Genomic DNA, 26,678 nt, shown 5'->3' on the forward strand with positions numbered 1-26,678 from the left:
TCTCTGGCGCGCTGGCGGCTCGGCTTCGACCGACCTCTGCTTTGAGCTGGGTCAACGGCCGGGCCCAGGGGAGGACGGGAGCACCGGTGCCTCGCGGCAGGCATTCGCTGCAGCCCACGTGAGCAAGGCGAGGGACGGCGGCACCGCTCGTAGGAGAGCACGGGGGCGCCGATGGCTTGCGAACTCGAAGGCGGCGACGGCTGTGCTACGTGCCGCGACTGCTGCGTGGCTTCTCCATGGGCGTCGGGGTGCTGTCGGCGCTGCTTGCTGACAGCTCAAACGGCCCCAACGACGAGCTCACCTACATGCGCCCACGCATCGAACATTCTTCCACTACGGCCTGCGTCCAGTGCCACCGGGCCCTTCCCCAAGCTCCACCACCGCCGGATCCTGGCTCCACCGGCCGACCATGGCGCGGGCACTCCGTCGATGCAGTACAACATTGAACGCCCACTGAGACAAGTCACGTTGTGTGTATAAAATAAAGAACGTCCCTTTTTTAATAATCCCACATCGCCTCCTTACCTTCTGATGAATCAGTTTATATACATAATTGATTTTAAATCAGCAAGCGAGGCAGGGGCTGGAGGAGGCGCTCGGTGGCCGGCCATGGCAGGCGACAGGCGACCGGAAGAGAGCGGTGGCGGTGCAAGAGCTAATAGGAGGGAGGCTTGAGCAGAGGACGAGCAAAGGTGGAGGGCGGCGACGCCATGGCCGGAGCGCACGAAGCGCGAAAGAGGAGGGAGCGTAAAGAGAAGGAGCACAGATAATCATAAGGAAGGAGAGAGACGATTCAGAAAAAAGGTCGGAGCAGAAAAAATGTCAAAGTGGGTGTACGCGGCTGCCGTGCTGCTCCACCCAAAAATTAACCTTTTCCTTTTATTATCGATGGGGAACAAAATGAGTGTGTGCTCCTCTCTCCAAAGTGTTTGTGTCTTTTTTAAAGAAGGAGCCTGCATATGTCCATGTGAAATGCTTGTGTTAAGGCGAAGTCTAGATAGAGCAAAAGAAAGGAAATGAAATATAAACTTGCAAATAAATCAAACAAACAAACAACATTTTTCTTTAAAAAATAAAAATGTACAAAAAATTATTAAATAATTTTCTTTTTCAAAAAAATAATCAAATAATTTTTACATAAACAATCCCACTTCAATGCATCGTAACTCTTCTATTCGATGATAGTGCAATGTTGAAGAAGGCGTCATCAGAGATAATGACGTGACTTTATCAATTTTTCTTCCGATGCAACGAATGACACATTAAATTACAGCACACGAAGATTAATGATAATTTTTTTTATTTTCATCCAATACAACGCAGGGGCATTTTTGCCAGTTAAAAAAAGATCAAGTTTAACCTCACCAGCAGCCACAGTTGACTTCCTGTTCTGTGCATCACAAACAGTGGAAAGAAAAAGGACTTGCGTTTGGTCAATGCCAAAAACAAAAAGCTTTATGACCGCACTGCGTACGTGACGGTCCGACAGAGCGCCCAAAACCGGGGCGCGGGCCAGCCGCGTCAGCGTCACAAACGGCAATCGTCAGACTCCAACTCAACCGCCGCAGGATCTGGATTTGGACACGGGGGGTGCCGGTGCGTGTCCGACGGTGTCACCAAACGGCGACAGTTTTTCCCCCTTCTTAAATCTCATCCACCCTCCTCCCCCCGTCCACACGCAGGCCGGCCACAACACCACCGGAAGCTTCCAGATTCCGTCGAATTCCGCCGCCGCCGAACCCTAATTCCCTCGCCCGGCCGCCCCCGATCCGCCCCGCGGTCTCCCGGCTCGCGGCGCCGATGGCCGACAGGGAGGGGGAGAAGGCGGATGCCGTGCGTCAGGGGGCAGAGGACCAGCAGCAGGAGGAGGAGTACGAGAGCGACCTCGACGACGCGCCCCTCCCGGCGATGAGGCGCCGGGCCGCGGCGAGCGACGAGGAAGAGGAGGAGGACGAGGAGGCGGACGGCGGGTTGCCCTTGCCGCGGAGAGGGGCCGGATCCGGCGCGGAGTCCGACGGGCAGGGCGCCGCCGAGGAGTACGGCGAGGAGTACGACGAGGAGTATGAGGAGTACGAGGAGGTGTACGAGGATTTCGAGCAGGGGCGTGGTGGGGCGGCCGCCCAGGCCGTTGCCGCGCCGAGAGAGGCGGCGGAGGGGGCCGACGAGGATGGGGAAGCAGGGAAGGAGGCGGCCGCGGCGGGAGAGGAGGGGGAGGAGGGGAAGAAGGAGAGCGAGCCCTACGCCGTGCCGACGGCCGGCGCCTTCTACATGCACGACGACCGCTTCCAGGAGTCCCGCGGCGGCCGTGGCCGCGGAAGGTACCCGCCTTTCATCTTCAGATTACCGCCTACTTTCCATTGCCCGCGTGACTTAAGATGTAGCCAATTGCTAATTAGTTAAACCAGCATTGCGGTGAATTACAGCAATCCTGTTTGCTCAATTAGATTCCGTGCATTTTACCGTGTGGTTAACCAATTTTTCTCTCCTTCTGTCTCTAAAAAGAGAATTGTAAAATAAGTTTAGTGCAGCACAATTTAGCAACCGCAAAGTAAGCATTAGTTGCATCAAGTTTCAGCTTGAGGAGATTTATGTTCGATTCGATTAGTTTCACCCAAGTTTCCACAAAAAAACTTAGCATGTCTACTAGGGCTGGACGCTTATGTTTCTATAAGTATATTTAGATTAGAATTGAATAGGGAATCTTGGGACTTAATTCAACTAGAATTGCAGTACCAAGCTGAAACACACTTTATTAGTCTGTTCTGTACCCGAAGTATTTCAACCAGAATTGCAGTACCAAGCTGAAACACACTTTACTAGGCTGTTCTGTACCCTGACTATTTCAACCAAAATTGCAGTACCGAGCAGAAAACACACTTTACTAGGCTATACTAGTAGCATTCTGTGCAAATACCAATATGTATTGCCCCTGCCACCAGTGAAACCTGCAACCCCACTGGCCACAGGTTCTAACCTCCCCGTGCCGTTGATGGCACCAGTACTGTTCATCATGGATATACTGATGACCTAATGTTGCATTATAACAGAAACACTGATGAATATAATGATGCAGAATTGCAAATAGACATTAGCTGGAAAGCATCAACCTGAAACATGATGTGTGTGAATGCATGTAATGTACTCCCTCCGTTCCTAAATACAAGTCTTTTTTAGAGATTCCACTAGAGACTACACACGGAGCAAAATGAGTGAATCTACACTCTAAAACATGTCTATATACATCCGCATGTAGTCCTTAGTGGAATCTCTAAAAAGACATATATTTAGGGACGGAGGGAGTATAACAGTTGAATCTAAGCATGGTACAAATTACATTCTCTGAGGACTTGGGAAGGTGGTTAGAAACTGCTTGGATCAAACTGGTGACGTTTCGTGCGCTAGGGATTTGACACAGTCAGCTTAGAAAGTACAGACCTTCCCAAATCGGTTGTAGTTTAGCTGGTGATTGTCAACCAATACCTCAAAGAAACTATTGAACATACCCTGCCAGTCAACATCCAAGGGCAGACCAAAAGGTGAAGCTATTTCATCCAAGGTGTCCCATTGGCACCAGTTAGGTTGCAGCCCCCTTAAATGCAGCCAGACTTCAGCAAGGTCTTCAAAGGCATCCAGTTCTCCTTCTCAGACTGCAACATTTACAGATACTCCTTCTTTGACCAGGCCAAAACATGGATATGTGGTGGAAATTTAACTAGGAAGGACCACTTGTCAATCTGTCTAATCAGCCATGGCCATGAGGTCTTGTATATTATCCCGAACTCACTGGCTAACTCTTCTTTAGTTATTTCCCCAGTCTCTAGGTAAACCAAACCTATGTTGTTGAGAGAGTAAAATCTTGGATCCTCAACTGTTTGCAGCTCAATGTTATAGAAATATGCCCAGGCGTATGAACAAGTGTATGTGTTACTGAATCACACAATTTCATGCAACTAGTTGGTACACACATGAAATCCCTGTTAACTACTCCCTCTGTACCTAAATACTTGTAGTTGGGGAGAACTAATCCAGTTCTCCCCAACTACAAGTATTTAGGTACAGAGGGAGTATTAAATTATTAAATTTATTCACAAGTCCAAGATGCATACACAAAAAATAGAGGTTTTCCCGTGTAGCTTTGTAAGTTTGTCTGTCGCGCCTGTGTAGGTACCTGTAAAGTGTGGAAGGGCTTTTTTCTTCTCTTTTGTCCTGGAGGGTGTTGTATTACCATCACTTATGTAGTCCTGGCTTCTCTAAATGAAATTGGAGGCCCTCAACGCCCCTTCATAATCTATCCATGATGCTTAATCTGTATCATGATTACATGATCCAGGTTTCAACTGCTTTCTAATCTATCCATATTCTCAATTTAGGAGAACACTGAGTAATAGGAACTTGTGGAACCCTAAAGAGGAGGAAGCTTGGGTCCATGACAGATTTGATGAGATGCATCCACGTGGTTATCATAATGGCAATGTGAGTAACTGAGTACTATGCTTTCTTATTTTCTACTATGCATTGAACTGCTGATGCATGTTTCCTTACCTATGTTTTTTTTTTGTTAATTGTGCTTTCAGATGAGAAATCCGAGGGGCCGCTCTGGAGGGCGTGTTGGTGGACCTGGCGGTAGGACTCGTGGTGTTAGCCGTGGTAATTTCAGAGGCAACAGGTCTCGAGCTCACAATCATGATGGTAACCAGAACTACAGCTATGTTCCAAAGGGATCTCATGTTTCCCTTGATAATACAAAAAATGCTGGACCAGTCCTGCGTGATCACAGGAAGAATAGAGCCCCTAAATCGTCTCATGCTCACAATGATGATGTTGATAACTTAGATGTGGTTCCAAAAGAATCTCACACTGACTATGACGGTTCCAGAAGTCGCAAGGCCACACCAAGCGTAGTTCGTGGCAGAGGCTCTAGGCGTTACCAACCACGTCGCAGTACGACCGAGATATCTTCAGAGCAAAATGATAAGTGAGTGGAAGGTTTATTTTTGTTTGATCTTTGCATATTTTTTTGATAGAAACTAACATCAGCATGTTGTTTTTCAATCATATTTCAGATCACAGAAACCTGAAAATGCTTCATCAAATGCAAATTTGGTGAAGCACCAACCTCAGAATTCAAATTCTCGGCCTGAGCAAGGTTTTCCTAATAAGCAATCCTTTGCATCAAACTTGAATTCAGCCTCGCCACCATTTTACCCATCAAGGCCATCCCACCAGGAACAACTGATTGGTCAAAGGGGGAATGCACAACCTAGTACAACTAGTAGGCCCTTCTCACCTCCCACTGGTATGGAACATGTTTCTCCAACCCCACAAAATGCCCCCCTGTTGAGAGGGAAGGCTTTCGTACCGAAGGGCACAAATATGCAGTCATCTCCATCAACATCATCAAATACCCAATCCACACTAAGGATGCCAACCCAGATGTTGGGTGCACAATTTGGTAGTAGTGGTCGAATGCCATCTTTCACACAACCCACGCCTACAGTTTTAACTGAAGACGCTGGTGTTTCTTCACCTCGTGGATCAAACAAAGCTGTTACTCGACTGCCGTTGAAGGGGCAACCTGGTGACCTGGGAGAAGAGCGTGCTTCTTCTTTTCCTTATGGTGGAAGTCATGTTCTCGGAGCTACAGGAGGCCTTTCACTTGGTGACAAAGGTTTCCATGGCACCCCAGCACTCTTCCCAGGTTTGTAGTTTACACTGTGAAATTACAATGTAATAACATGAGTACTTAATGGGAGCATGTAAGAAAAATAAGTAATTAATGATACTAGTAAGTAGTAACTGTTTTCTATCATACAGTTATGCAGTTTGGAGGCCAGCATCCAGGTGTGCCTGGTGTTCCTTCAATCGGTATGGCTTTACCAGGATTTGTGTCTCAGCAACAACTTGGTGTCAGCAATTCTGAGATGGCTTGGTAAGGAGTTAATTATCCTAATTGTTTTTTCTGCATCTCAATCTAGTATGATGTTGGTGCACTAGTGTTGTCTGTGGTATGATGATGTGAGAATTTCCGTTGTCATTAATATGCAGTTTTGATTGGTATTACATGGCTGTAGACTACCGCATACTGGCTTATTGATGTAGCATTTATTTATTTGAATATGGAATTCATAATTAGCTTGTCTAATTATTTGTTTGGCCGCATCTAACTGAAATCAGGTTGCCAATATTGTCTGGTTCCGCTGGAGGTTTAGGAGCAACTTATGGCTCACCTTATTTTGCCATGGATGGCAGCTATTATCCCCGAGCTTCTGAGCAGGCATCTTCTTCAGTTAATTCTAGGTATGTTGGTCCAATACTATAACATGATGAATTGCAGGGCTTTAGATTTCTTATTTCAGCTGTACTCGTGTATACCTTTGAGACGAGTTACCTCAATTTAATTATAGTTCATCCTCTTCTTGCATAGAACAATAGTCCTACTAGTTTTGTGAGAGGGTTAAAGCTTGACAGCATAAGCTGCAAAGGTCAACGGCATGTTCACAAGCGTGACAAACTATGCTTTATTTTTTATAAGCAATTAGTCTGTGTTTGGTTCAGCTTTTTTTTACCATCTTCTGCTTTGAAAAGCTAAAAGCTAACCAAAGGGATAAATGTTCAAAGCATCTTTTGAGAATCTGTAGCTTCTTCCTCAAAGCTGGGGGTACCCAAACTTTTCAGCTTCCAGCTTTTCCACAGCAGCTTTTTTAGAATCTGCAGCTCAACCAAACACAGCCTTAGTTGGCCGTAGGACTTGTATTATGTCAATTTACCCCACCAATGTGTCTGCTTGCTTTGTCTTCCAATAGTACTAACTGACCAGTCAGATCTCATTATATATTAAACTTTTTCTCTGTCACCCATCAAACTTCATTGAATGAAACAAGGATGAATAATTCTTGGCTTTCTGTTTTTGTTGCTGCTCTATACAGAGAACCTAGTGCAAGTAATGCGCCCTCGCAGTTGAAGCCCCCAGAAATAACAGGTAAAACAGCTTGGTTCCTTTCTCAATATCGTATCTCTACCTTATTATTTTTACGTGTGTTTAATTTCAGATATATTAGAAGTTTCCGCTCTCTCTTGTGATCCTAGAAAACTAGGAATGTTTTGACACATTTGCCCCTTTTGCAGAAGTTGTAAATGATGAGCCTAGTCAACGCCAAAATAAACCTCGACGGTATTGTTAAAAAACAAATCCATTCCGTCCACCGTATGCTTTCTCATAATAGCACCATGTGTTGATATCATGTCATATCTTGTTGCAGATACTCGCAGATGAACCTTGGCCAATGACCATAGGACGATGTTTACAAGCACTTCATGAGCTTGGGTCTTTGCAAGATTTGGGCAAGACTTGTTATCCCAACAAGGTCTTACTGAGTAGCTGAAGCACTTCAGTGTCTGCTCTGTGCACTTTGGGCTATTTAGTATCCAAAAGATGCCAGGTACTCCCTCCGTTCCTAAATATAAGTCTTTCTAGAGATTCTACTAAAGGACTACATACGGATGTATGTAGACATACTTTAGAGTGTATATTCACTCATTTTGCTTTGTATGTAGTCACCTAGTGAAATATCTTAAAAGACTTATATTTAGGAACGGAGGGAGTACATGCGTATACATGGTGCATGCCAGGCATTTTTCTTCCCTTCCATTTTCTGTTTTATTAACCAGTGATGACCTGTGCTCCTGCGAGACTTGAAATTATGAAAATTATTTGCCTGTGGTTACAGTTGGTTAAGCTGAACCTTTTTTTTAGGAGCAACTGTACATTTGAGACATTTGGGGTTACATTTTTTGTTTCCCTTACATTTTCTGTTTGTTTAGGGTTACATTTGGTCACCTGATAAGTTGAACCTTTTTTAAGAGCAAGTGTACATTTGAGACTTGTGAGTGCCGTTGGTACTATGCTGTTTTTAGTATTTCTGAATCATCGGCAATTATGTGGTGTGGCCTAAATCTACCTTTTCACCCTCATAAATCAACCATGGGGCATTACTCTGAACTGCATCTGGTTCATGAGTGATTATTCAGATATTTCACCTGGGATGGTATTTTAGTGTATCTTTACACATCTTCGGTGATCAGATGTTCATATTGTTCTTGTAGCCTCGAATGTTAAGATGTGGTTATCATGTATATGTGCCTGCACATGAACATTGCAGGTTAATAGGATATGTTATTCTCAGTTGCTCAGTCCATGTACCAGTGTTAACAAACCTTACACTGCTCCTTTGCAGGTTGACGGTTGAAGATGCCCATATCACTATAATCACTTGCAGTGATTATTCTGATGGGTTGCTGCCAGCGGTTCAGTTGCCCTTATCAGGTCAGATTGTTGACGACGGGGGCAAGATTCTTGGGTCGTGTTTGGTTGGGGAACAAAGTGTGATAGAATTGTCATGTTTCCACGCCGCTGGAATAGGTTGGTTTCGCTCATGTGTCTGGTCAGCGTTTGGTTTGAGAGATGATGGTATAGAGTGGATTTGGTTGAGCTCACCTACTATTGTGTAGAAATGGTGGGATTACCTCGTATGCATATGTACAATTACAAACAATTATTATTCTGTACTTTTAGCAACAGATTATTCGAGTTGTCGGTAATATTTCAATTGTATCTACAACATCAATCAACATTTAACTAGAGAGACCACAGCATGCACTGCGTGGACTAGCCCTTTTTTCTTTTCTTGCTGCAGCAGTTGCCGAACACATTTTCCCTGTAGATGCACTGCAACGGCACCAGCCAAATCCTGAACCGATTGATTGGGTGTGTTGTGAATCTGTTTGCCAAACATGCATGGTCCAAGATAATGAATGAAAAGCATAGATTCTACAGTCGCAGCCCTGCCTTCACCGTTACGCATTTATTCCACCACGAGGCCGTAGTAATGCGTGCCGGATCTCCGTGCCATGCACCAAATGGATCGTATCCAGTGAGGGCCACCTGCTGGTCCGCCTGCACCAACCCTTGCCCATGCAGCAAGCCTTGTCTTTCCTCTCACAATTTCATACGAAAAAGAATAGTTTTATTTCGCTTTCGAAATTGTAGAAGCATGTAGCTAGACCTCTCAGAGCAAGTATAATAAGGTCCAGTCAGCAGGCTGCAAGGATTAAAATAATATATTTCTGCTGAGTTGGATGAGAGAGAAGAGGAGAGAGAAAGGAAGCGGGCTCTTCGTGAAGAGCCAGCTCTAGCACGTGCTCCTAGATGCTTTGTGAGAATAAAACGTGGATCATATATGATAAAAGTAGTATTCTTTTATACCTAACTATTGTACAAACTGACTATAAGGTAAGCTATAAGACTGCTTATAGCCAGCAGTTGGCTATACTATTAACCATGCTCTCAGAATCTTGTGAAACATGACAGGGCAGGGCTAGATAGCTATGGGACAATCAATCAATCCACCGATCGATCCATCCATTGGCAGAGGGATCTCACTATTATATTAGTCTTTGGAGCCAATGATTAAGCTTTTTCTCCCATGACATTGGCATCTAGCACACCCGTGCATGCACCTTTCATAGCCTATGATCTAGGAGTAGTATTGACTAACTACACCACATGTTCATTCTTTCTTTTACCCCTGCGGATCACCACATGCTCTCTCTTGAGAGGCGTGATTCCACCGTCTTTTGGTGTCACTACTCTCACTAGTGCTTGCCTTGAGGTGCATGGAGAGCCCGGCAAACTTGCCCCCCCCCCCCCCCCCCCCCCCCCCCCCCCCCCGCTGCATAGAACAAAACCGAAAGAACAATTGTTGGATCAAGTGCGAACCTCATCAACAATCGGGCAGCTAAGATGGGGGTCAGTACTACCGTCCACACGATAGAAACATTTTAGCAGGGTTGGCTTGTAACGTGCCAGCATGTATTAATGTTCATGTATTAATTGCCAGCGCACCCAGCGAGCACGTACACATGCACGGTAGCTCTATCGCTAGCCAGCCGGCCCCACGTACCAGCCTCGCCGATCCCCTGCAGTGCAGCGGATCGCTACTGCCTTGAGTCCATGACGGTACACTAGCTACCTGACCGCTACTAACTTGTACCGTGTCCATCATTGATCATGGACATTACTCGATAGATCCCAGCCGATCTTAGACGCCAGAGCCGCCCAACGTGCTCTTTAAACAACAACGTACTCCGGCCACTCCACTCTCTCCCAAGTGAGTGTGAGAGTGACACCGGCGGCGAGCTGAATTAATGGCGATGAAGCGGCGGCTATGGCGCCGCATGGGCGGCAGCGTGCTGGGCTGCTTCGCCGCGTGCGTGGGCGCCGGCGCCGGCGCCGGGTGCGGCTGCCTGTGCGCGCGCGCGCTGGAGGAGGTGGTGGAGGAGAGGAAGGCCCTGGTGAGTGGGAGTAGCCAGGTGGTGAGGCTCACCGACCTCCTCGTCGGCAAGGGCTCGTCGTCGTCGTCGTCCACCACGCTGGGTTTCCATCTGCAGCCCAAGGTATGCAAATGCAATGCTTGTCGATGCGTCCATCCATCCATGCATCTCCTGCCTCCTCCGGTATGCATCGCATGTTCCTTCTCTGGGTCTCGGGTTTAGTCTTGACATGTTTGCTTGTTGGCGTGGCGCGGGCGCGTGCGCCTAGACCGTGGAGCTGAGGGTGTCCATGCACTGCTACGGCTGCGCCAAGAAAGTCCACAAGCACATCTCCAAGATGGAAGGTACAGTACCACCTGCTCTTGTAACATGATCCTCCTCTGTTGTAAGGCAAAAGGTTGGGGGTTGAAAACTAGTGTGATTTGGTTTTCGTCCGGTTTTTCATTAATAAACTTGACAATTCTTTTCTTCTTATAATTAACAGATGAGACAAATCTTTTGACTCCGTTTTGAAAAAAAAAGAGTGCTCTGTTATGGACCTATGGTTTCAAAGTTGAAAATAGTTACATTTGGGGCGTTATGCCAAACGCCGATTGGGCCCCTCCGCCTAACGGGACTGAACACTAAGGCCGCGCTTGGATTGCATGTATTGTAATACGGAGGTGTCAAATTTACACCTGTATTATACTGGTCTGCATTGATTTTTAGTTGGAAATGAAACCGACGGATAAAGGTCTGTATTTTTTACAGGCGTATTCTTGAAAAATACGCTATTCCAAACAGGGCTTAACTGCACCGCGTTTTGTGCATCTACGTTATTGCCACTGCCATGTACTTCAGGCTGGCCCTTCCCCGCATGCGTGTGCTGCCGCAGTGGTCCGGATCATGCATGATGAAAGATGCCTCATGTTTTACCTTTTTTTTTTAACCTGTTCTTCTTACAAAATCTGCATTATCTTCTTTTTCATGTGTTTTTTAACCAGTAAAAAAAAATGAAGATTATCAGTTGTTGTAGATTTGCTCACACGAGCAGCGAAGGTTTGTAAATATTCATCAGATCCAGGTATTTCATTTTCAGTTTGTCCTGCTATCCGAATTGGCATAGAGTGGGTGCACATGCAAACGGGCTGAACTAACCAACAGCCTTTTCGCGCATGACGGAAATTTCTAACCCACGGAACAAAACGGCGGTGTATAGCTTTCTCAAAGTGAATGACTTGGCAACAGAAGCAACATGTGTCAGGGCAGCTCTTTTACTATCATGGCAAATTTGTTGCACACGTCCACCTAGTTTGCTGCAGCTCTTCTGCGGCCCTCCTCACCACCAAGGTCTCTTCCGGAACAGTATTTCCTTTTGTTTTTCAAAAAAGTTGGGTAAAGAAGTGGAAGGCAGAATCAAGCTTCTTTTCCGAATACAACTGCAGTAATCAAGTAACGCTGGCAGCGTTCTGTTGTCGTTGGTTCCGATTCTTCTTTAGTTTTTGGCAAGGTTTATGGTGTGTGCTTTGGCTTGTCATAAAATTCAGAGCGTGCTGTTTGTGCCGCAGGGGTGACTTGGTTCGAGGTGGATCTGGAGCGCAAGAAGGTGGTGGTGACCGGCGACGTGACGCCGCTGGAGGTGCTGCAGAGCGTCTCCAAGGTCAAGCTCGCACAACTCTGGATGCCACCACAACCATGCTAACGTACATGCTCGTCGATCGATCGCCGCTGTGATATGAAGCGACACGAGACCATTTTCTCCGACGACCAACCCTCTATTTCCCTGGCTTCCCTTCTTATATTAGCTTGTTCTTTTCTTCAAAACCTATGTATTCTCCTATTACAAAGGATTATCATTGAATGACATATGACACGAAATAGCGAAATTTGCCGAATATGATGTTATTCACTCCATTTCCTTATGCAAGGCCACTCTGAAAAGTACATTTTGCATCTATATAAGGCCACCAACCATAATCGGGTAAAAATTAATAATGTTTTCTTGTACTAGCAACTTATTTAATGCTTGCATGCATGAAGTCATAATAACACTTAATTATTTTCTTCTTATTTTTTCCTTGCATGCATGCAACAATGATCTCAGTTACCGAGAAGAAAACTTGATTTGTAAAGTAGTCATTAAATTTTACATTGGTACTCTATGATCTGAGTTTGTGGCTTTGTACTCCCACCGTTTCAGTTTATAAGTCCGACACGTGTATCTAGGTCATTAATTTGACCAACTTAATGAAAGACATATATTATAAAAAATATATCATTAGAAACTTTAGATGTTATATTTTCTAATGATATAATTTTTTATGTTAAATAATATATTTTATATAAGTCAAATTGACGACCTAGATGCACGTGCATGCCTTATAAACTGTGACGGGGGAGTATAAGGGAATGAAGGGAGTACTCCCTCCGTCTCGGTTTATAAGTCATCTTAGGTTGTGCACCGCAACCAAGACGAAGAGGAAAACCAGAGAAAATAATGTTGACTTGCTAGTAATTAATACCATTACATGCAATGAATTGACCACTTCATGTCGTGCTAGTTAGTCTTAAGTCATTAAAAACATACACGCCCCACGTCTCTTATTGGTTGATTCTTTTATTCAAGTCAAAAAATAAGAAACAAGATGAAACTTAATGCATCGTGATTTAGTGTTTTCAGATTATTTGATTTTCGTAAAATGACTTATAAATCAAGACGGAGGGAGTAACATCGATAACAAAACAAGGAGTAAGCGTTGGCCGCGTGCATCAGTTTCACGATGCAAAGGCCAGGAGTTGATACCAACATTTGTTGTGAGGATCGGTATTTTGTCAAGTATATATAAGAGTGGGCACTATAAAACCGAAAATCGCACATAATATATTTCACGTTCCATGTGTTTTTTCTACTTAATTATGGTCACTAGTTTGCTTGATCGAATAAACCATAAAATGATATTAAGGTTGCTAGAACTTGTGATTATCCTTTTGCATATTATACAATCCAAATCGACGATCTCAAGTCATTACACTTATACTCACAAGTGCATGAATTTTGTTTTTTCGGTTAACCGAACAAACCGAACCGATATTTTATGGTTAATATGGTTCGGTTTTCAATTTTTGAATGATTATTTCGATTTCTATTTCTTCAAAACCGAAATTATATAGAACCGAATAAACCGAACCGTATTAACCATATAAACCGAACGCCCAGCCCTAAGTATATATATGTTCACAGTCAACAAAGGAGAAATGCCATCACCAATGTAACCTTCGACAAAAGAGAAGGTTTGTCACGCCATTACCAGTTATTCACAACTTCGGTGACCTTTGCATACTTCAGACACTTTCTTATCATCTCTTATCTTCTACCGGCTTTCCATCTTTTTTTAAAGGAGAGCTCCCTCTATGATTTCATCTAACTGAAACCGCGTCTGTCATGTTAAACCTGACAGACCTGAACATGCTCATTTAGTTTTAGTTTAAACTTATGTAATAAAGTAAAAAACGAAGAAGGCTTGATGGTGGGTTTATCCTGTTTTGATGTTTGGTGCTGGTAAGTAGTTCAGGAGTTTGTGTGCCTCCCTGCGTAGAGTGGATTCAGACGATGATCTGTGTTTCTTGTGGGGGCTTCTTATACTATCTTGAATTGCTTTGTGCGATGAGTGGGTGTTCTTGGGTTTTCGCCCAACGGTAGGTTGCTCGATGACGAGTGCCTGTGTGGGTTTCCCAAGAGTGCTTTGGACTCGCACCCCTTTTCTGGTTTTCCTTTTGGGTTTGAATACTGTATTTCCGTTATGTCAAAGTAATGGAAAGGGGATGCCCGGTTCAAAAAATAAATAAAGTAAAAAACGTGCTCTAAGTTCACGTTGCGGCTTAGTCCTGGTCATAGGATAGTTTTTCAGTTAGTTTGTTTCCTGTAAACGTGCGAGGACTTGGCCACGACTGCCACCGTGGGATGGCGCGGATGAAGTAAATCATGGGCATGGTTTTTGGACGTACCGTTGCTTATAATAAAAGAGAAATAGAAAAAATGAGAACATTATACATCGCAAAAACTGCCCACATGCGTTCGTGTGTGTGGTGTCTCTTCCTTGTCATCTTCCATCGTGTGTCCACCTCGCGTGTGTGATCCTCAGAGTGTTTGATCTAACATTTGGCACCAGAGCCAGGTTTCGGAGGTGGTACACGACGGCGGAGGTAGGATGAGTTGTGGCGGCGGGGATCGACGATGAGCGACACTTCACCGAGCGGCGGCGACGGTTGAAAGTACACGTCGCCGGCAAAGAGGCCTGGTGATGAGGGCAGGACCGCGAAGGTGGCGATCGTGCCACGCGGGCCGACGAGGACCGGCGGCGTCCCGATCCAGTATCCCATGCCCACGGACTCGAACTATGGTCTATGTACGGTGAAGATGAAGGTGCTCCTCCGTCTGTACGGTGTGTGTCCGGCGCTCGAGGGGACGGGCGAGTTTAATCACAACAGGGACGCCGAAGCATTTCTGCCCTATCTCAGTCCGTTCGTGACTCGGTGATGATGGTGGTGGCTGAATGCACTACCGCACACGAGGCCTAGGAAGCGATCCGGCGCATGTGCGTCGGTGAGGACCGCACCAAGAAGGCGCGGGTCAAGCAGTTAAAGCGACATCTCGATCGCACGGAGATGGACGATGGTGAGTCCGTCGGTGTGTTTGCGCAGAAACTGATGACTCTCGTTGGAGAGATCCGATCATTGGGTGAGATGGTGCCGGATGAGTCGATCATTGAGGTCCTCTTCTGTTGGGGAACGTTGCATGTGAAACAAAAAAATTCTTACCCACACGAAGACCTATCATGGTGATGTTCATCTACGAGAGGGAGATCGGATCCACATACCCTTGTAGATCGCTAAGCGGGAAGTGTTAAGAAACGCAGTTGATGTAGTGGAACAGCTTCGTGATTCAAATCACCGTCATCCCACGATCCGTTCCGATCTAGCGCCGAACGGACGACACCTCCGCGTTCAACACACGTACAGCTCGATGACGATCTCCGCCTTCTTGATCCAGCAAGAGAGACGGGGAAGTAGATGAGTTCTCCGGCAGCGCGACGGCGCTCCGGTGATGGTGATGATCTATTCCTGCAGGGCTCCGCCCGAGCTCCGCAGAAAACCGATCTAGAGGAAGAACTACGAAGTAGAGATTTAGGGTTGCACGTGGCAAAATTGTGTCTCAAAAACCCTAAAACCTCTAGTATATATAGGAGGAGGGGAGGGGCTAGCCTTGGGGCTCAAGAGAGCCCCTAGGGCGTTGGCCGAGTGGAGGAGGAGGGGACTCCAACACCAATTCGGTTTGGGGAAGGAGGGGTCCCCTCCTTCCTTCCCACCTCCCTCTTTTTTTTCTTTTTTCTCCTTTGATTTTTCCTTTAGCCGACATAGCCCTATTGGGCTGTCCTCACCAGCCCACCAAGGGCTGGTGCGCAACCCATGGGCTATTGGGTTCTCTCCCGGGTGGGTGGCCCCCTCCCGGTAAAAACCCAGAACCCATTCGTCACTTCCGGTACACTGTCGGTAATGCCTGAAATCTTTCCAGAGGCCAAATGAAACAATCCTATATATCAATCTTCGTTTCCGGACCATTCCGGAAACCCTCGTGATGTCTGTGATCTCATCCAGGACTCCGAACAACCTTCGGTCACCAACACCTATAACTTAACTATACTGAAATGTCATCGAACCTTAAGTGTGTAGACCGTGCGGGTTCGAGAACTATGCACACATGACCTGAGACACTCCCCGGTCAATATCCAATAGCGGGACCTGGATGTCCATATTGGATCCTACATATTCTACGATGATCTTATCGGTTGAACATTTGTGCCAAGGATTCATATAATCCCGTATACCATTCCCTTTGTCCTTCGGTATGTTACTTGCGCGAGATTTGATCGTCGGTATCCCTATACCTATTTCAATCTCGTTACCGGCAAGTCTCTTTACTCATTCCGTAATACAAGATCCTGTGACTAACACTTTAGACACATTGCTTGCAAGGCTTATATGTGATGTTGTATTACCGAGTGGGCCCCGAGATACCTCTCCGTCACACGGAGTGACAAATCCCAGTCTTGATCCATGCTAACTCAACGGACACCTTCGGAGATACCTGTAGAGAACCTTTATAGTCACCCAGTAACGTTGCGACGTTTGATACACACAAGGTATTCCTCCGGTGTTAGTGAGTTACATGATCTCATGGTCATAGGAATGAATACTTGACACGCAGAAAACAATAGCAACAAAATGACACGATCACATGCTACGTTCATAGTTTGGGTCTTGTCCATCACATCATTGTCCCAATGATGTGATCCAGTCATCAAATGACAACACTTGCATATGGTCAGAAAACCTTAAGCATCCTTGATCAACTGGCTAGTCAACTAGAGGCTTACTAGGGACATTGTTTTGTCTATATATCCACACATGCATTTATTTTTCATTCAATACAATTATAGCATGAATAATAAACTATTATCTTGAAACAGGAAATATAATAATAACTATTTAATCATTGCCTTTAGGGCATATTTCCAACAGTCTCCCACTTGCACTAGAGTCAATAATCTAGTCTCACATCGCCATGCGATTTACATTGGAATGAATATAACACCCATACAGTTCTGGTGTTGATCATGCTTCGCTCGTGGAAGAGGCTTAATTAGTGGATCTGCAACAGTCAGATCCGTGTGCACTTTGCGAATATTTACGTCCTCTCCTTCGACATAGTCACGGATGAGGTTGAAGCTTCGTTTGATGTGTCTGGTCTTCTTGTGAAACCTTGGTTCCTTGCCTAGAGCAATGTCACCAGTGTTGTCACAAAACAGAGTTATTGGATATAGTGCGCTTGGCACAACTCCAAGATCTGTCATGAACTGCTTCATCAAGACACCCTCCTTGGCCGCCTCTGAGGCAGCCATGTACTCCGCTTCACATGTAGAATCTTCTACGACGCTTTGCTTGGAACTGCACCTGCTTACCGCACCCCCATTAAGAATAAATATGTATCCGGTTTGAGACTTAGAGTCGTCCGGATCAGTGTCAAAGCTTGCATCGACGTAACCCTTTACGACGAGCTCTTCGTCACCTCCATAAACGAGAAACATTTCCTTAGTCCTTTTCAGGTACTTCAGAATATTTTTGACCGCCGCCCAGTGTTCCACTCATGTATCACTTTGAAACCTGCCTGCATACTTATGGCCAGGCTGACGTCCGGTCTTGTGCACAACATTGCATACATGATAGACCCTATGGCTGAAGCATAGGGGATGGTACTCATCTTTTCTCTATCTTCGGCAGTCACCGGACACTGAGTCTTACTCAACTTTATACCTTGTAACACTGGCAAGAACCCCTTCTTGGATTGCTCCATTTTGAACTTCTTCAAAACTTTATCAAGGTATGTGTTTTGTGAAATTGCTATTAGCCGCCTCGATCTATCTCTATAGATCTTAATGTCTAATATGTAAGCAGCTTCTCCTAGGTCTATCATTGAAAAACATTTGTTCAAGTAATACGTTACGCTCTCTAAAAACTCTACATTGTTTCCAATCTGCAATATGTCATCCACATATAATATTAGAAACGCTACAGAGCTCTGGTGCGGCAACAAAATCCCTTCCTTGGCGCTAGGAATTCTTCTTGTTACTTCTCAGGTTTGCGTCGGTTTTTCCCTTGAAGAGGAAAGGGTGATGCAACACAGGAGCAGTAAGTATTTCCCTCAGCTTGAGAACCAATGTATCGATCCAGAAGGAGGGCCTCGTCAAGTCCAGAGTACGTGTGCAAACACAAACAAGCTTGCACCCAACGCTTCAAAGGGGTTGTTGCTGCGGCAACAAAAGTCCTTCCTTGGCGCTAGGAATTCTTCTTATTACTTCTCTGGTTTGCGTCTGTTTTTCCCTTAAAGAGGAAAGGGTGATGCAGCACAGGAGCAGTAAGTATTTCCCTCAGTTTGAGAACCAAGGTATCGATCCAGAAGGAGGGCCTCGTCAAGTCCAGAATACCTGCGCAAACACAAACAAGCTTGCACCCAACGCTTCAAAGGGGTTGTCAATCCCTTCAAGATTGTTTGCAAAGTGAGATCTGAAGGCGGAAAGTGCAACGAAGTGAAAAGTGTAAGACTGAAAATATGGTCTGGAGTAGACCCTGAGGGCCATAGTGTTCACCACAGGCTTCTCTCATAATAGCAAATATCACGGTGGGTGAACAAATTACTGTCGAGCAATTGATAGAACCACGCAAAGGCATGACGATATCTAAGGCAATGATCATACATATAGGCATCACGTCCGAGACAAGTAGACCGATAATTTCTGCATCTACTACAATTACTCCACACATCGTACGCTATCCAGCATGCATCTAGTGTATTGAGTTCATGACGAACAGAGTAACGCCTTAAGCAAGATGACATGATGTAGAGGGATAATCTCAAACCAATGATGAAAACCCCATCTTTTTACCCTTGATGGCAACAACACGATGCGTGCCTCGCTACCCCTTCTGTCACTGGGTGAGGTCACCGCACGGTATGAACCCAAAACCAAGCACTTCTCCCATTGCAAGAATCATAGATCTAGTTGGCCAGACAAAACCCACAACTCAAAGAGAATTACAAGGATATGAAATCATGCATAAGAGAGATCACAAGAAACTCAAATAAGATTCATAGATAATCTGATCATAAATCCACAATTTATCGGATCTCGACAAACACACCGCAAAAGAAGATTACATCGGATAGATCTCCATGAAGATCATGGAGAACTTTGTATTGAAGATCCAAGAGAGAGAAGAAGCCATCTAGCTACTAGCTGTGGACCCATAGGTCTATGGTGAACTACTCACGCATCATCGGAGAGGTCATGGTGTTGATGAAGAAGCCCTCCGTATCTGAATTCCCCCTCCGACAGGGCACCAGAACGTGCCCCAGATGGGATCTTGCGAAGACAGAAGCTTGCGGCGGCGGAAAAGTACTTTCGATGATCTCTTGTTTTTTTGGGATTTTTAGGGAATTTATAGGCGCAACCCCTAGGTCAGGGGGCACTCAGGGGGCCCACAAGCCTGTGGGCCACGGCCTACCCCCTGGCCGCGGTGTGGGGGCTTGTGGGGCCCCTGAGGCTCCCCTGCCTTGGCTCTCAAGCTTCCCGATCTTCTTCCGTTCCAGAAAAAATCTTTTTGGGAATTTTCTTCCGTTTGGACCCCGTTTCAAAATCTCCTGTGAAAGGTGTCAAAAACATGGAAAAAATAGGAACTGGCACTTGGCACTGAGTTAATAAGTTAGTATCAAAAAATATATAAAAATCATGCAAAACATCCAAAGTTTGACAAGATAATAGCATGAAACCATCAAAAATTATAGATACGTTGGAGACGTATCAAGCATCCCCAAGCTTAACTCCTGCTCGTCCTCGAGTAGGGAAGTGATAAAGAATGAATTTTTGATGTGGAATGCTACCTAGCATAGTTGTCCTTTGCAATTTCTTTCACGTGGCATGAATGTTCGGATCCATAAGATTCAAAACAATAGTTTGCTATTGACATGAAAACAATAATACTTCAAGCAAACTAGCAAAGTAATCATGAACTTTCAAAATAACAAGGCCAAAGAAAGTTATCCCTACAAAATCATATAGTCTGGCTATGCTCCATCATCCTCACACAACTAATATAAATCATGCACAACCCCGGTATTGGCCAAGTAATTGTTTTCGCACTCTTACTTTCTCAAACTTTTTATAACTATCATGCAATACATGAGCGCGATCCATGGATATAGCACTATAGGTGGAATAGAGTGTGGTGGTGGTTGTGAGACAAAAAGGAGGAGATGGTCACATTGAATCGGCGTATCAAAAGGCTATGGAGATGCCCATTAATAGATATCAATGTGAATGAGTAGGGATTGCCATACAAGAGATGCACTAGAGCTATAAGTATGTGAAAGCTCAAAAGGAAAACTAGTGCGTGTGCATCCAACTTGCTTGCTCACGAAGACCTAGGGAAATAGGAAGCCCATCATTGGAATATACAAGCCAAGTTATATAATGAAGATTCCCACTAGCATATGATAGTGACAAAGCAAGAAGCTCTCAATCATGAAGAACATGGTGCTATTATGAAGCACAGGTGTGGAAAAAGATAGTAGCATTGTCCCTTCTCTCTTTTTCTCTTTTTTTTCTTTTTTTGGGCTCTTAGGCCTCTTTTTTTTTCTTTTCTATTCTTTTCTCCCCCTTTTTTTGGGTTCTTTGGCCTCTTTTTTTTTATTTCCTCACAGGGACAATGCTCTAATAATGATGATCATCACACTTTTATTTACTCACAGCTCAAAGATCACAATGATGATGACTCCATAGGAAATGTTTCTGGCAGTCTACCGGGATGTGCAATGATCTAGCATGGCGTATGACGTTGAAACATCTCGCTAGCTATCTTACGATCATGCAATGGAAATATGAGAGTGACGGCACAAGTCATGAGACGGAACTGTGGGAGTTGCATGGCAATGTATCTCAGAATGGCTATGAAAATGCCATAGTAGGTAGATATGGTGGCTGTTTTGAGGAAGGAATTTGGTGGGTTTGTGCACCGGCGAGAATTGCGCGGAACTAGAGAGGCTAGCAATGGTGGAAGGTGAAGGTGCATCTATACCATGGGCTCACATTAGTCATGAAGAACTCACATACTTGTTGCAAAAGTTTTTATTAGTAATCGAAACAAAGTGCTAAACGCATACTCCGAGGGGAAGGGTTGGTAGGTGTAAACCATTGCACGATCCCGACCTCAACAAAAAGGATGACAATCAATAGATCAATTATGCTCCGACTTCCTAACATAGTGGTTCACCATACGTGCATGCTACGGGAATCACTAACTTCAATGCAAGTATTTCTAGATTCACAACACCCTACTAACATAACTCTTAATATTACCAAATCCATGTCTCAAAACTATTTGAGAGGAATCAAAACTTCTCTTTCTACTCAATGCACATGAAGATGGAGGTTTTTGCATCCTCTTTGGGTATCTATCACTTTTAGGACTACTTTCATAGCATAAGCCAACTATCAAATCACGCACCGCTGTGCTCTAAAAGATATAAGTGAAGCACTAGAGCAAAAGCATCTAGCCCAAAAGGTATAAGTGAAGCACTATGAGCATTCTAGCAAAAATCACGATGAGTGCATGTCTCTCTCTCTCAAAAAGGTGTGCAGCAAGGATGATTGTGACACAACAAAAGGAAAAGACTCCTACGATACAAGACGCTCCAAGCAAAAAACACATATCATGTGGTGAATAAAAATATAGCTCCAAGTAATGTTACCGATGGATTGAAGACGAAAGAGGGGATGCCTTCCCGGGGCATCCCCAAGCTTAGGCTTTTTGGTGTCCTTGAATTTGGCTTGGGATGCCTTGGGCATCCCGAATCTTTAGCTCTTTCCACTCCTTATCTCTTTGTCCATGAGAACATCACCCAAAACTTGAAAACTTCACAACACAAAACTTAAACAGAAACTCGTGATAACATTAGCACAAGAAAACAAACTACCACTTCTTTTGGTACTATAGAAAACTTGAATTCCATCTATATTGGTGTTGGGCTACTGTATTCTCACTTTTCCATGGCTAGTACCCCCCGATACTAACCATAGTTTCATCAAAACAAGCAACCAACTCAACAAAAACAGAATCTGTCAAAAACAGATCAGTCTGTAGTAATCTGTATACTTCGTATACTTCTGCTACCTCAAAAAATCTGAAACATTACGACAGACTGGTAAAAGAGCATATCAATCAGCGGCAAAAATAATCAACTCAAAAGCTCTTTCTGAATAAAAATGAAAAATCATCTCGTGAGAGAAAAGTTTCTGTCTTTTTCCAGCAAGATCAAACAACCATTACCAAGACTAGTCATAAAGGCTTTGCTTGGCTCAAACATAAAAAGAAACACAAAAAACACAATCACAACAGAATTATGAAAGTGTGGACGCAACAAAACAGAAAGAAAAAGATAACTTCATTGGGTTGCCTCCCAACAAGCGCTATTGTTTAACGCCCTTAGCTAGGCATAAAAGCGATAGAATCACGTATCGTCGTCTTTGGTGTTCAAACTATAAGTGGCCCTCATCATGGATTCATAAGGCAATCTTATTTTCTTTCTAGGAAAGTGTTCCATTCCCTTACTTAAAGGAAATTGAAATCTAATATTCCCTTCCTTCATATCGATGATAGCACCGATAGTCCTTAGAAAAGGTCTACCAAGAATAATAGGGCATGTAGGATTGCAATCAATGTCAAGCACAATGAAATCCACGGGTACATAGTTCCTATTTGCAATAATAAGAACATCATTGATCCTTTCCATGGGTTTCTTGATAGTAGAATCAGCAAGATGCAAAATAAGAGAACACTCTTCAATCTCATTAAAACCTAGAACATCACATAAAGACTTTGGAATCGCAGAAACACTAGCACCCAAATCACACAAAGCATTGCACTCATAGTTTTTGATTTTGATTTTGATGGTAGGTTCCCACTCATCATGAAGCTTTCTAGGCATAGAGACTTCCAATTCAAGTTTTTCTTCAAGAGATTTTATCATAGCTTCGACGATATGATCGGTAAAGGCCTTGTTTTGGCTATAAGTGTGTCGAGAGTTCAACATGGATTGCATCAAGAAAATGCATTCAATCAAGGAGAAACTATCATAATTGAATTCCTTGAAATCCACGGTAGTAATTTCATTACTACTAAAAGTTTTAACATCTTCTACTCCACTTTTAATGCTTTTAGCATCAAGATAGATGGACTCCGAATCATTGGGGCACTTTTCAACCAAAGTGGATTCATATCCAGCCCCATAATCATTAGGTTTGACACAAGAAAATAAAGATTCAATGGGAGTCACACCAAGCACTTTAAGATCTTTGTGATTCTTATCACGAGAACACACCTTTTTAAGCCATTCATGTCTAGCACGAATTTGGGTGGTTCTTTCTTTACTCTCAATCATGGAAACACACATAGCTTTCAAAGTTTCATCCATGTTGATTTTGGTAGGAGCGCATCTAACTTTCAAAGCATCATCATCAACAACAACAACAACCAAGCCTTTCAGTCCCAAACAAGTTGGGGTGGGCTAGAGTTGAAACCCATAAGATCTCGAAGCCAAGTCATGGCTCTGGAACATGGATAGCTAACTTCCACGCACCCCTGTCCATGGCTAAGTCTTTGTGGATATTCCAAACCTTCAGGTCTCTCTTAACGGACTCCTCCCATGTCAAGTTTGGTCTACCACGACCCCTCTTAACATTCTCAGCATGCTTTATCCGTCCTCTATGCACCGACGCTTCCGGTGGCCTCCATTGAATATGTCCAAACCATCTGAGACGATGCTGGACGAGCTAGAAATTCTATCAACGTTCTTAGCCAAATCGTCAATTTTGAGTAGTTTTTCCTCTATGGACGCATTGAAAATCTTTTGAGAGTTGATGAACTCTTTGATATTACTCTCTATATTAGAGGGTAATTTATTGTAATTTCCATGAGTATTGTTGTAGGAGTTGCCAAAGTTATTAGAGAAGTTACTAGGAAAAGGCCTAGGAACATATTTCCTCTAAAAGCATTGTTGTTACCAAAGTTATTCCTACCAACAAAATTAACGTCCAAGCTAGCGTTGCTACTCTCAATCAAAGAAGACAAGGGCATATCATTAGGATCCAAAGGAGCACTTCTACTAGCAACCAAATTCATTAACTCGTCCATCTTAGCACTTAACGAGTTAATTTCTTCTATAGCGTGTACCTTCTTACTAGTAGGTGACCTTTCAGTGTGCCACTGAGAGTAGTTTGTCATGATGTTGTCTAAGAGCTTTGTGGCTTCCCCTAACGTGATTTCCATGAACGTTCCACCTGAGGCGGAGTCCAAGATATTTCTAGAAGCGAAATTCAAGCCAGCGTAAAAGATTTGAATAATCATCCAAAGACTCAAGCCATGAGCGGGACAATTTCTAATCATTAATTTCATTCTCTCCCAAGATTGTGCAACATGTTCATGATCAAGTTGCTTGAAATTCATGATATCATTACGGAGAGAGATGATCTTAGCCGACGGAAAATACTTGGATATATAAGCATCTTTGCACTTATCCCAAGAATCGATATTATTTTTGGGCAAAGAAGAAAACCAAGTTTCTGCGCGATCTCGCAACGAGAAAGGAAAAAGCTTCAATTTAATCACGGCATTATCCACATCTTTTTCTTTTGCATATCGCAAAGCTCAATGAAGGTATTGAGATGGGATGCGACATCTTCACTAGGAAGACTAGCAAATTGCTCTTTCATAACAAGATTCAGCAAAGCGGCATTGATTTCGTATGACTCCGCACTAGTGGCGGGAGCAATCGGAGTACTATTAAAATCATTATTATTAGTATTCGAGAAGTCACAAAGTTTGGTGTTTTCTTTCATGGTGACTTCAGCAAGCAAGCAAGCACACAAGCAAACAAAGAGGAGGCGAGAAAAAGGCGAACGAAAAAGGCAAACGAAAAAGGAAAATTGCTGAAGTGGGGGAGAGGAAAATGAGAGGCAACTGGCAAACAAAGTAAATGCAAGAGATGAGTTTGCGACACCTACTTGGATGAGTTCTTGACTTGATCTTCCTCCCCGGCAACGGCGCCAGAAATTCTTCTGCTGCGGCAACAAAAGTCCTTCCTTGGCGCTAGGAGTTCTTCTTGTTACTTCTCTGGTTTGCATCGGTTTTTCCCTTGAAGAGGAAAGGGTGATGCAGCACAGGAACAGTAAGTATTTCCCTCAGTTTGAGAACCAAGGTATCGATCCAAAAAAAGGTCCTCGTCAAGTCCAGAGTACCTGCGCAAACACAAACAAGCTTGCACCCAACGCTTCAAAGGGGTTGTCAATCCCTTCAAGATTGTTTGCAAAGTGAGATATGAAGGCGAAAAGTGCAGCGAAGTGAAAAGTGTAAGGCTGAAAATATGGTGTGGAGTAGACCCTAGGGGCCATAGTGTTCACTAGAGGCTTCTCTCATAATAGCAAATATCACGGTGGGTGAACAAATTACTGTCGAGCAATTGATAGAACCGCGCAAAGTCATGACGATATCTAAGGCAATGATCATACATATAGGCATCACGTCCGAGACAAGTAGACCGATACTTTCTGCATCTACTACTATTACTCCACACATCGACCGCTATCCAGCATGCATCTAGTGTATTGAGTTCATGACGAACAGAGTAACGCCTTAAGCAAGATGACATGATGTAGAGGGATAATCTCAAACCAATGATGAAAACCCCATCTTTTTACCCTTGATGGCAACAACACGATGCGTGCCTCGCTACCCCTTCTGTCAGTGGGTGAGGTCACCGCACGGTATAAACCCAAAACCAAGCACTTCTCCCATTGCAAGAATCATGGATCTAGTTGGCCAGACAAAACCCACAACTCGAAGAGAATTATAAGGATATGAAATCATGCATAAGAGAGATCAGAAGAAACTCAAATAAGATTCATAGATAATCTGATCATAAATCCACAATTCATCGGATCTCGACAAACACACCGCAAAAGAAGATTACATCGGATAGATCTCCATGAAGATCATGGAGAACTTTGTATTGAAGATCCAAGAGAGAGAAGAAGCCATCTAGCTACTAGCTATGGACCTGTAGGTCTATGGTGAACTACTCACGCATCATCGGAGAGGTCATGGTGTTGATGAAGAAGCCCTCCGTATCCGAATCCCCCCTCCGGCAGGGCACCAGAACGTGCCCCAGATGGGATCTTACGGATACAGAAGCTTGCGGCGGCGGAAAAGTACTTTCGATGATCTCCTGATTTTTTTGGGATTTTTAGGGAATTTATAGGCGCAACCACTAGGTCAGGGGGCGCTCAGGGGGCCCACAAGCCCGTGGGCCACGGCCTACCCCCCTGGCCGCGGGGTGGGGGCTTGTGGGGCCCCTGAGGCTCCCCTGCCTTGGCTCTCAAGCTTCCCGATCTTCTTCCGTTCCAGAAAAAATATTTTCGGGGATTTTCTTTCGTTTGGACTCCGTTTCAAAATCTCCTCTGAAAGGGGTAAAAAACATGGAAAAAACAGGAACTGGAACTTGGCACTGAGTTAATAAGTTAGTCCCAAAAAATATATAAAAGGCATGCAAAACATCCAAAGTTTGACAAGATAATAGCATGAAACCATCAAAAATTATAGATACGTTGGAGACGTATCAAGCTCCCACTCACTTTCTTGTATATACAAGATTCTCCAACAACTTGTATAAACCCAAACGCCTTGATCACTTCATCAAAGCGCTT

General features: G+C 44.2%; 2 protein-coding genes across 2 annotated transcripts; both read left to right on the forward strand.

Annotated features, from left to right (window-relative positions):
• Positions 1-1,607: 1,607 nt before the first annotated feature.
• On the forward strand, positions 1,608-8,600 carry LOC123448494 (protein MLN51 homolog). The gene is made up of 10 exons (XM_045125410.1): positions 1,608-2,318; positions 4,371-4,473; positions 4,575-4,975; positions 5,064-5,698; positions 5,815-5,929; positions 6,175-6,297; positions 6,927-6,979; positions 7,126-7,171; positions 7,260-7,439; positions 8,235-8,600. Exons 1-9 carry the CDS (start codon positions 1,801-1,803, stop codon positions 7,285-7,287), a joined length of 2,022 nt encoding a protein of 673 aa, XP_044981345.1. The 5' UTR covers positions 1,608-1,800; the 3' UTR covers positions 7,288-7,439; positions 8,235-8,600.
• A 1,445-nt stretch (positions 8,601-10,045) lies between these two features.
• On the forward strand, positions 10,046-12,203 carry LOC123448503 (protein SODIUM POTASSIUM ROOT DEFECTIVE 2-like). The gene is made up of 3 exons (XM_045125419.1): positions 10,046-10,452; positions 10,598-10,673; positions 11,877-12,203. Exons 1-3 carry the CDS (start codon positions 10,204-10,206, stop codon positions 12,008-12,010), a joined length of 459 nt encoding a protein of 152 aa, XP_044981354.1. The 5' UTR covers positions 10,046-10,203; the 3' UTR covers positions 12,011-12,203.
• The last annotated feature ends 14,475 nt before the right edge of the window (positions 12,204-26,678 follow it).

Source organism: Hordeum vulgare, chromosome 1H (genome assembly GCF_904849725.1).
Source record: "Hordeum vulgare subsp. vulgare chromosome 1H, MorexV3_pseudomolecules_assembly, whole genome shotgun sequence".
Classification (NCBI taxonomy): Eukaryota; Viridiplantae; Streptophyta; class Magnoliopsida; order Poales; family Poaceae; genus Hordeum; species Hordeum vulgare.

Excerpts from the sequence above, each read along its gene's own strand:
- LOC123448494 (XM_045125410.1), top strand. The coding sequence starts at position 1,801 with ATGGCCGACAGGGAGGGGGAGAAGGCGGATGCCGTGCGTCAGGGGGCA. Across the intron at positions 4,474-4,574 it reads GTGGTTATCATAATGGCAAT|ATGAGAAATCCGAGGGGCCG; the intron begins GTGAGTAACTGA and ends TTGTGCTTTCAG. Across the intron at positions 6,980-7,125 it reads GAAGCCCCCAGAAATAACAG|AAGTTGTAAATGATGAGCCT; the intron begins GTAAAACAGCTT and ends CCCCTTTTGCAG.
- LOC123448503 (XM_045125419.1), top strand. The coding sequence starts at position 10,204 with ATGGCGATGAAGCGGCGGCTATGGCGCCGCATGGGCGGCAGCGTGCTG. Across the intron at positions 10,453-10,597 it reads GTTTCCATCTGCAGCCCAAG|ACCGTGGAGCTGAGGGTGTC; the intron begins GTATGCAAATGC and ends GCGTGCGCCTAG. Across the intron at positions 10,674-11,876 it reads GCACATCTCCAAGATGGAAG|GGGTGACTTGGTTCGAGGTG; the intron begins GTACAGTACCAC and ends TTTGTGCCGCAG.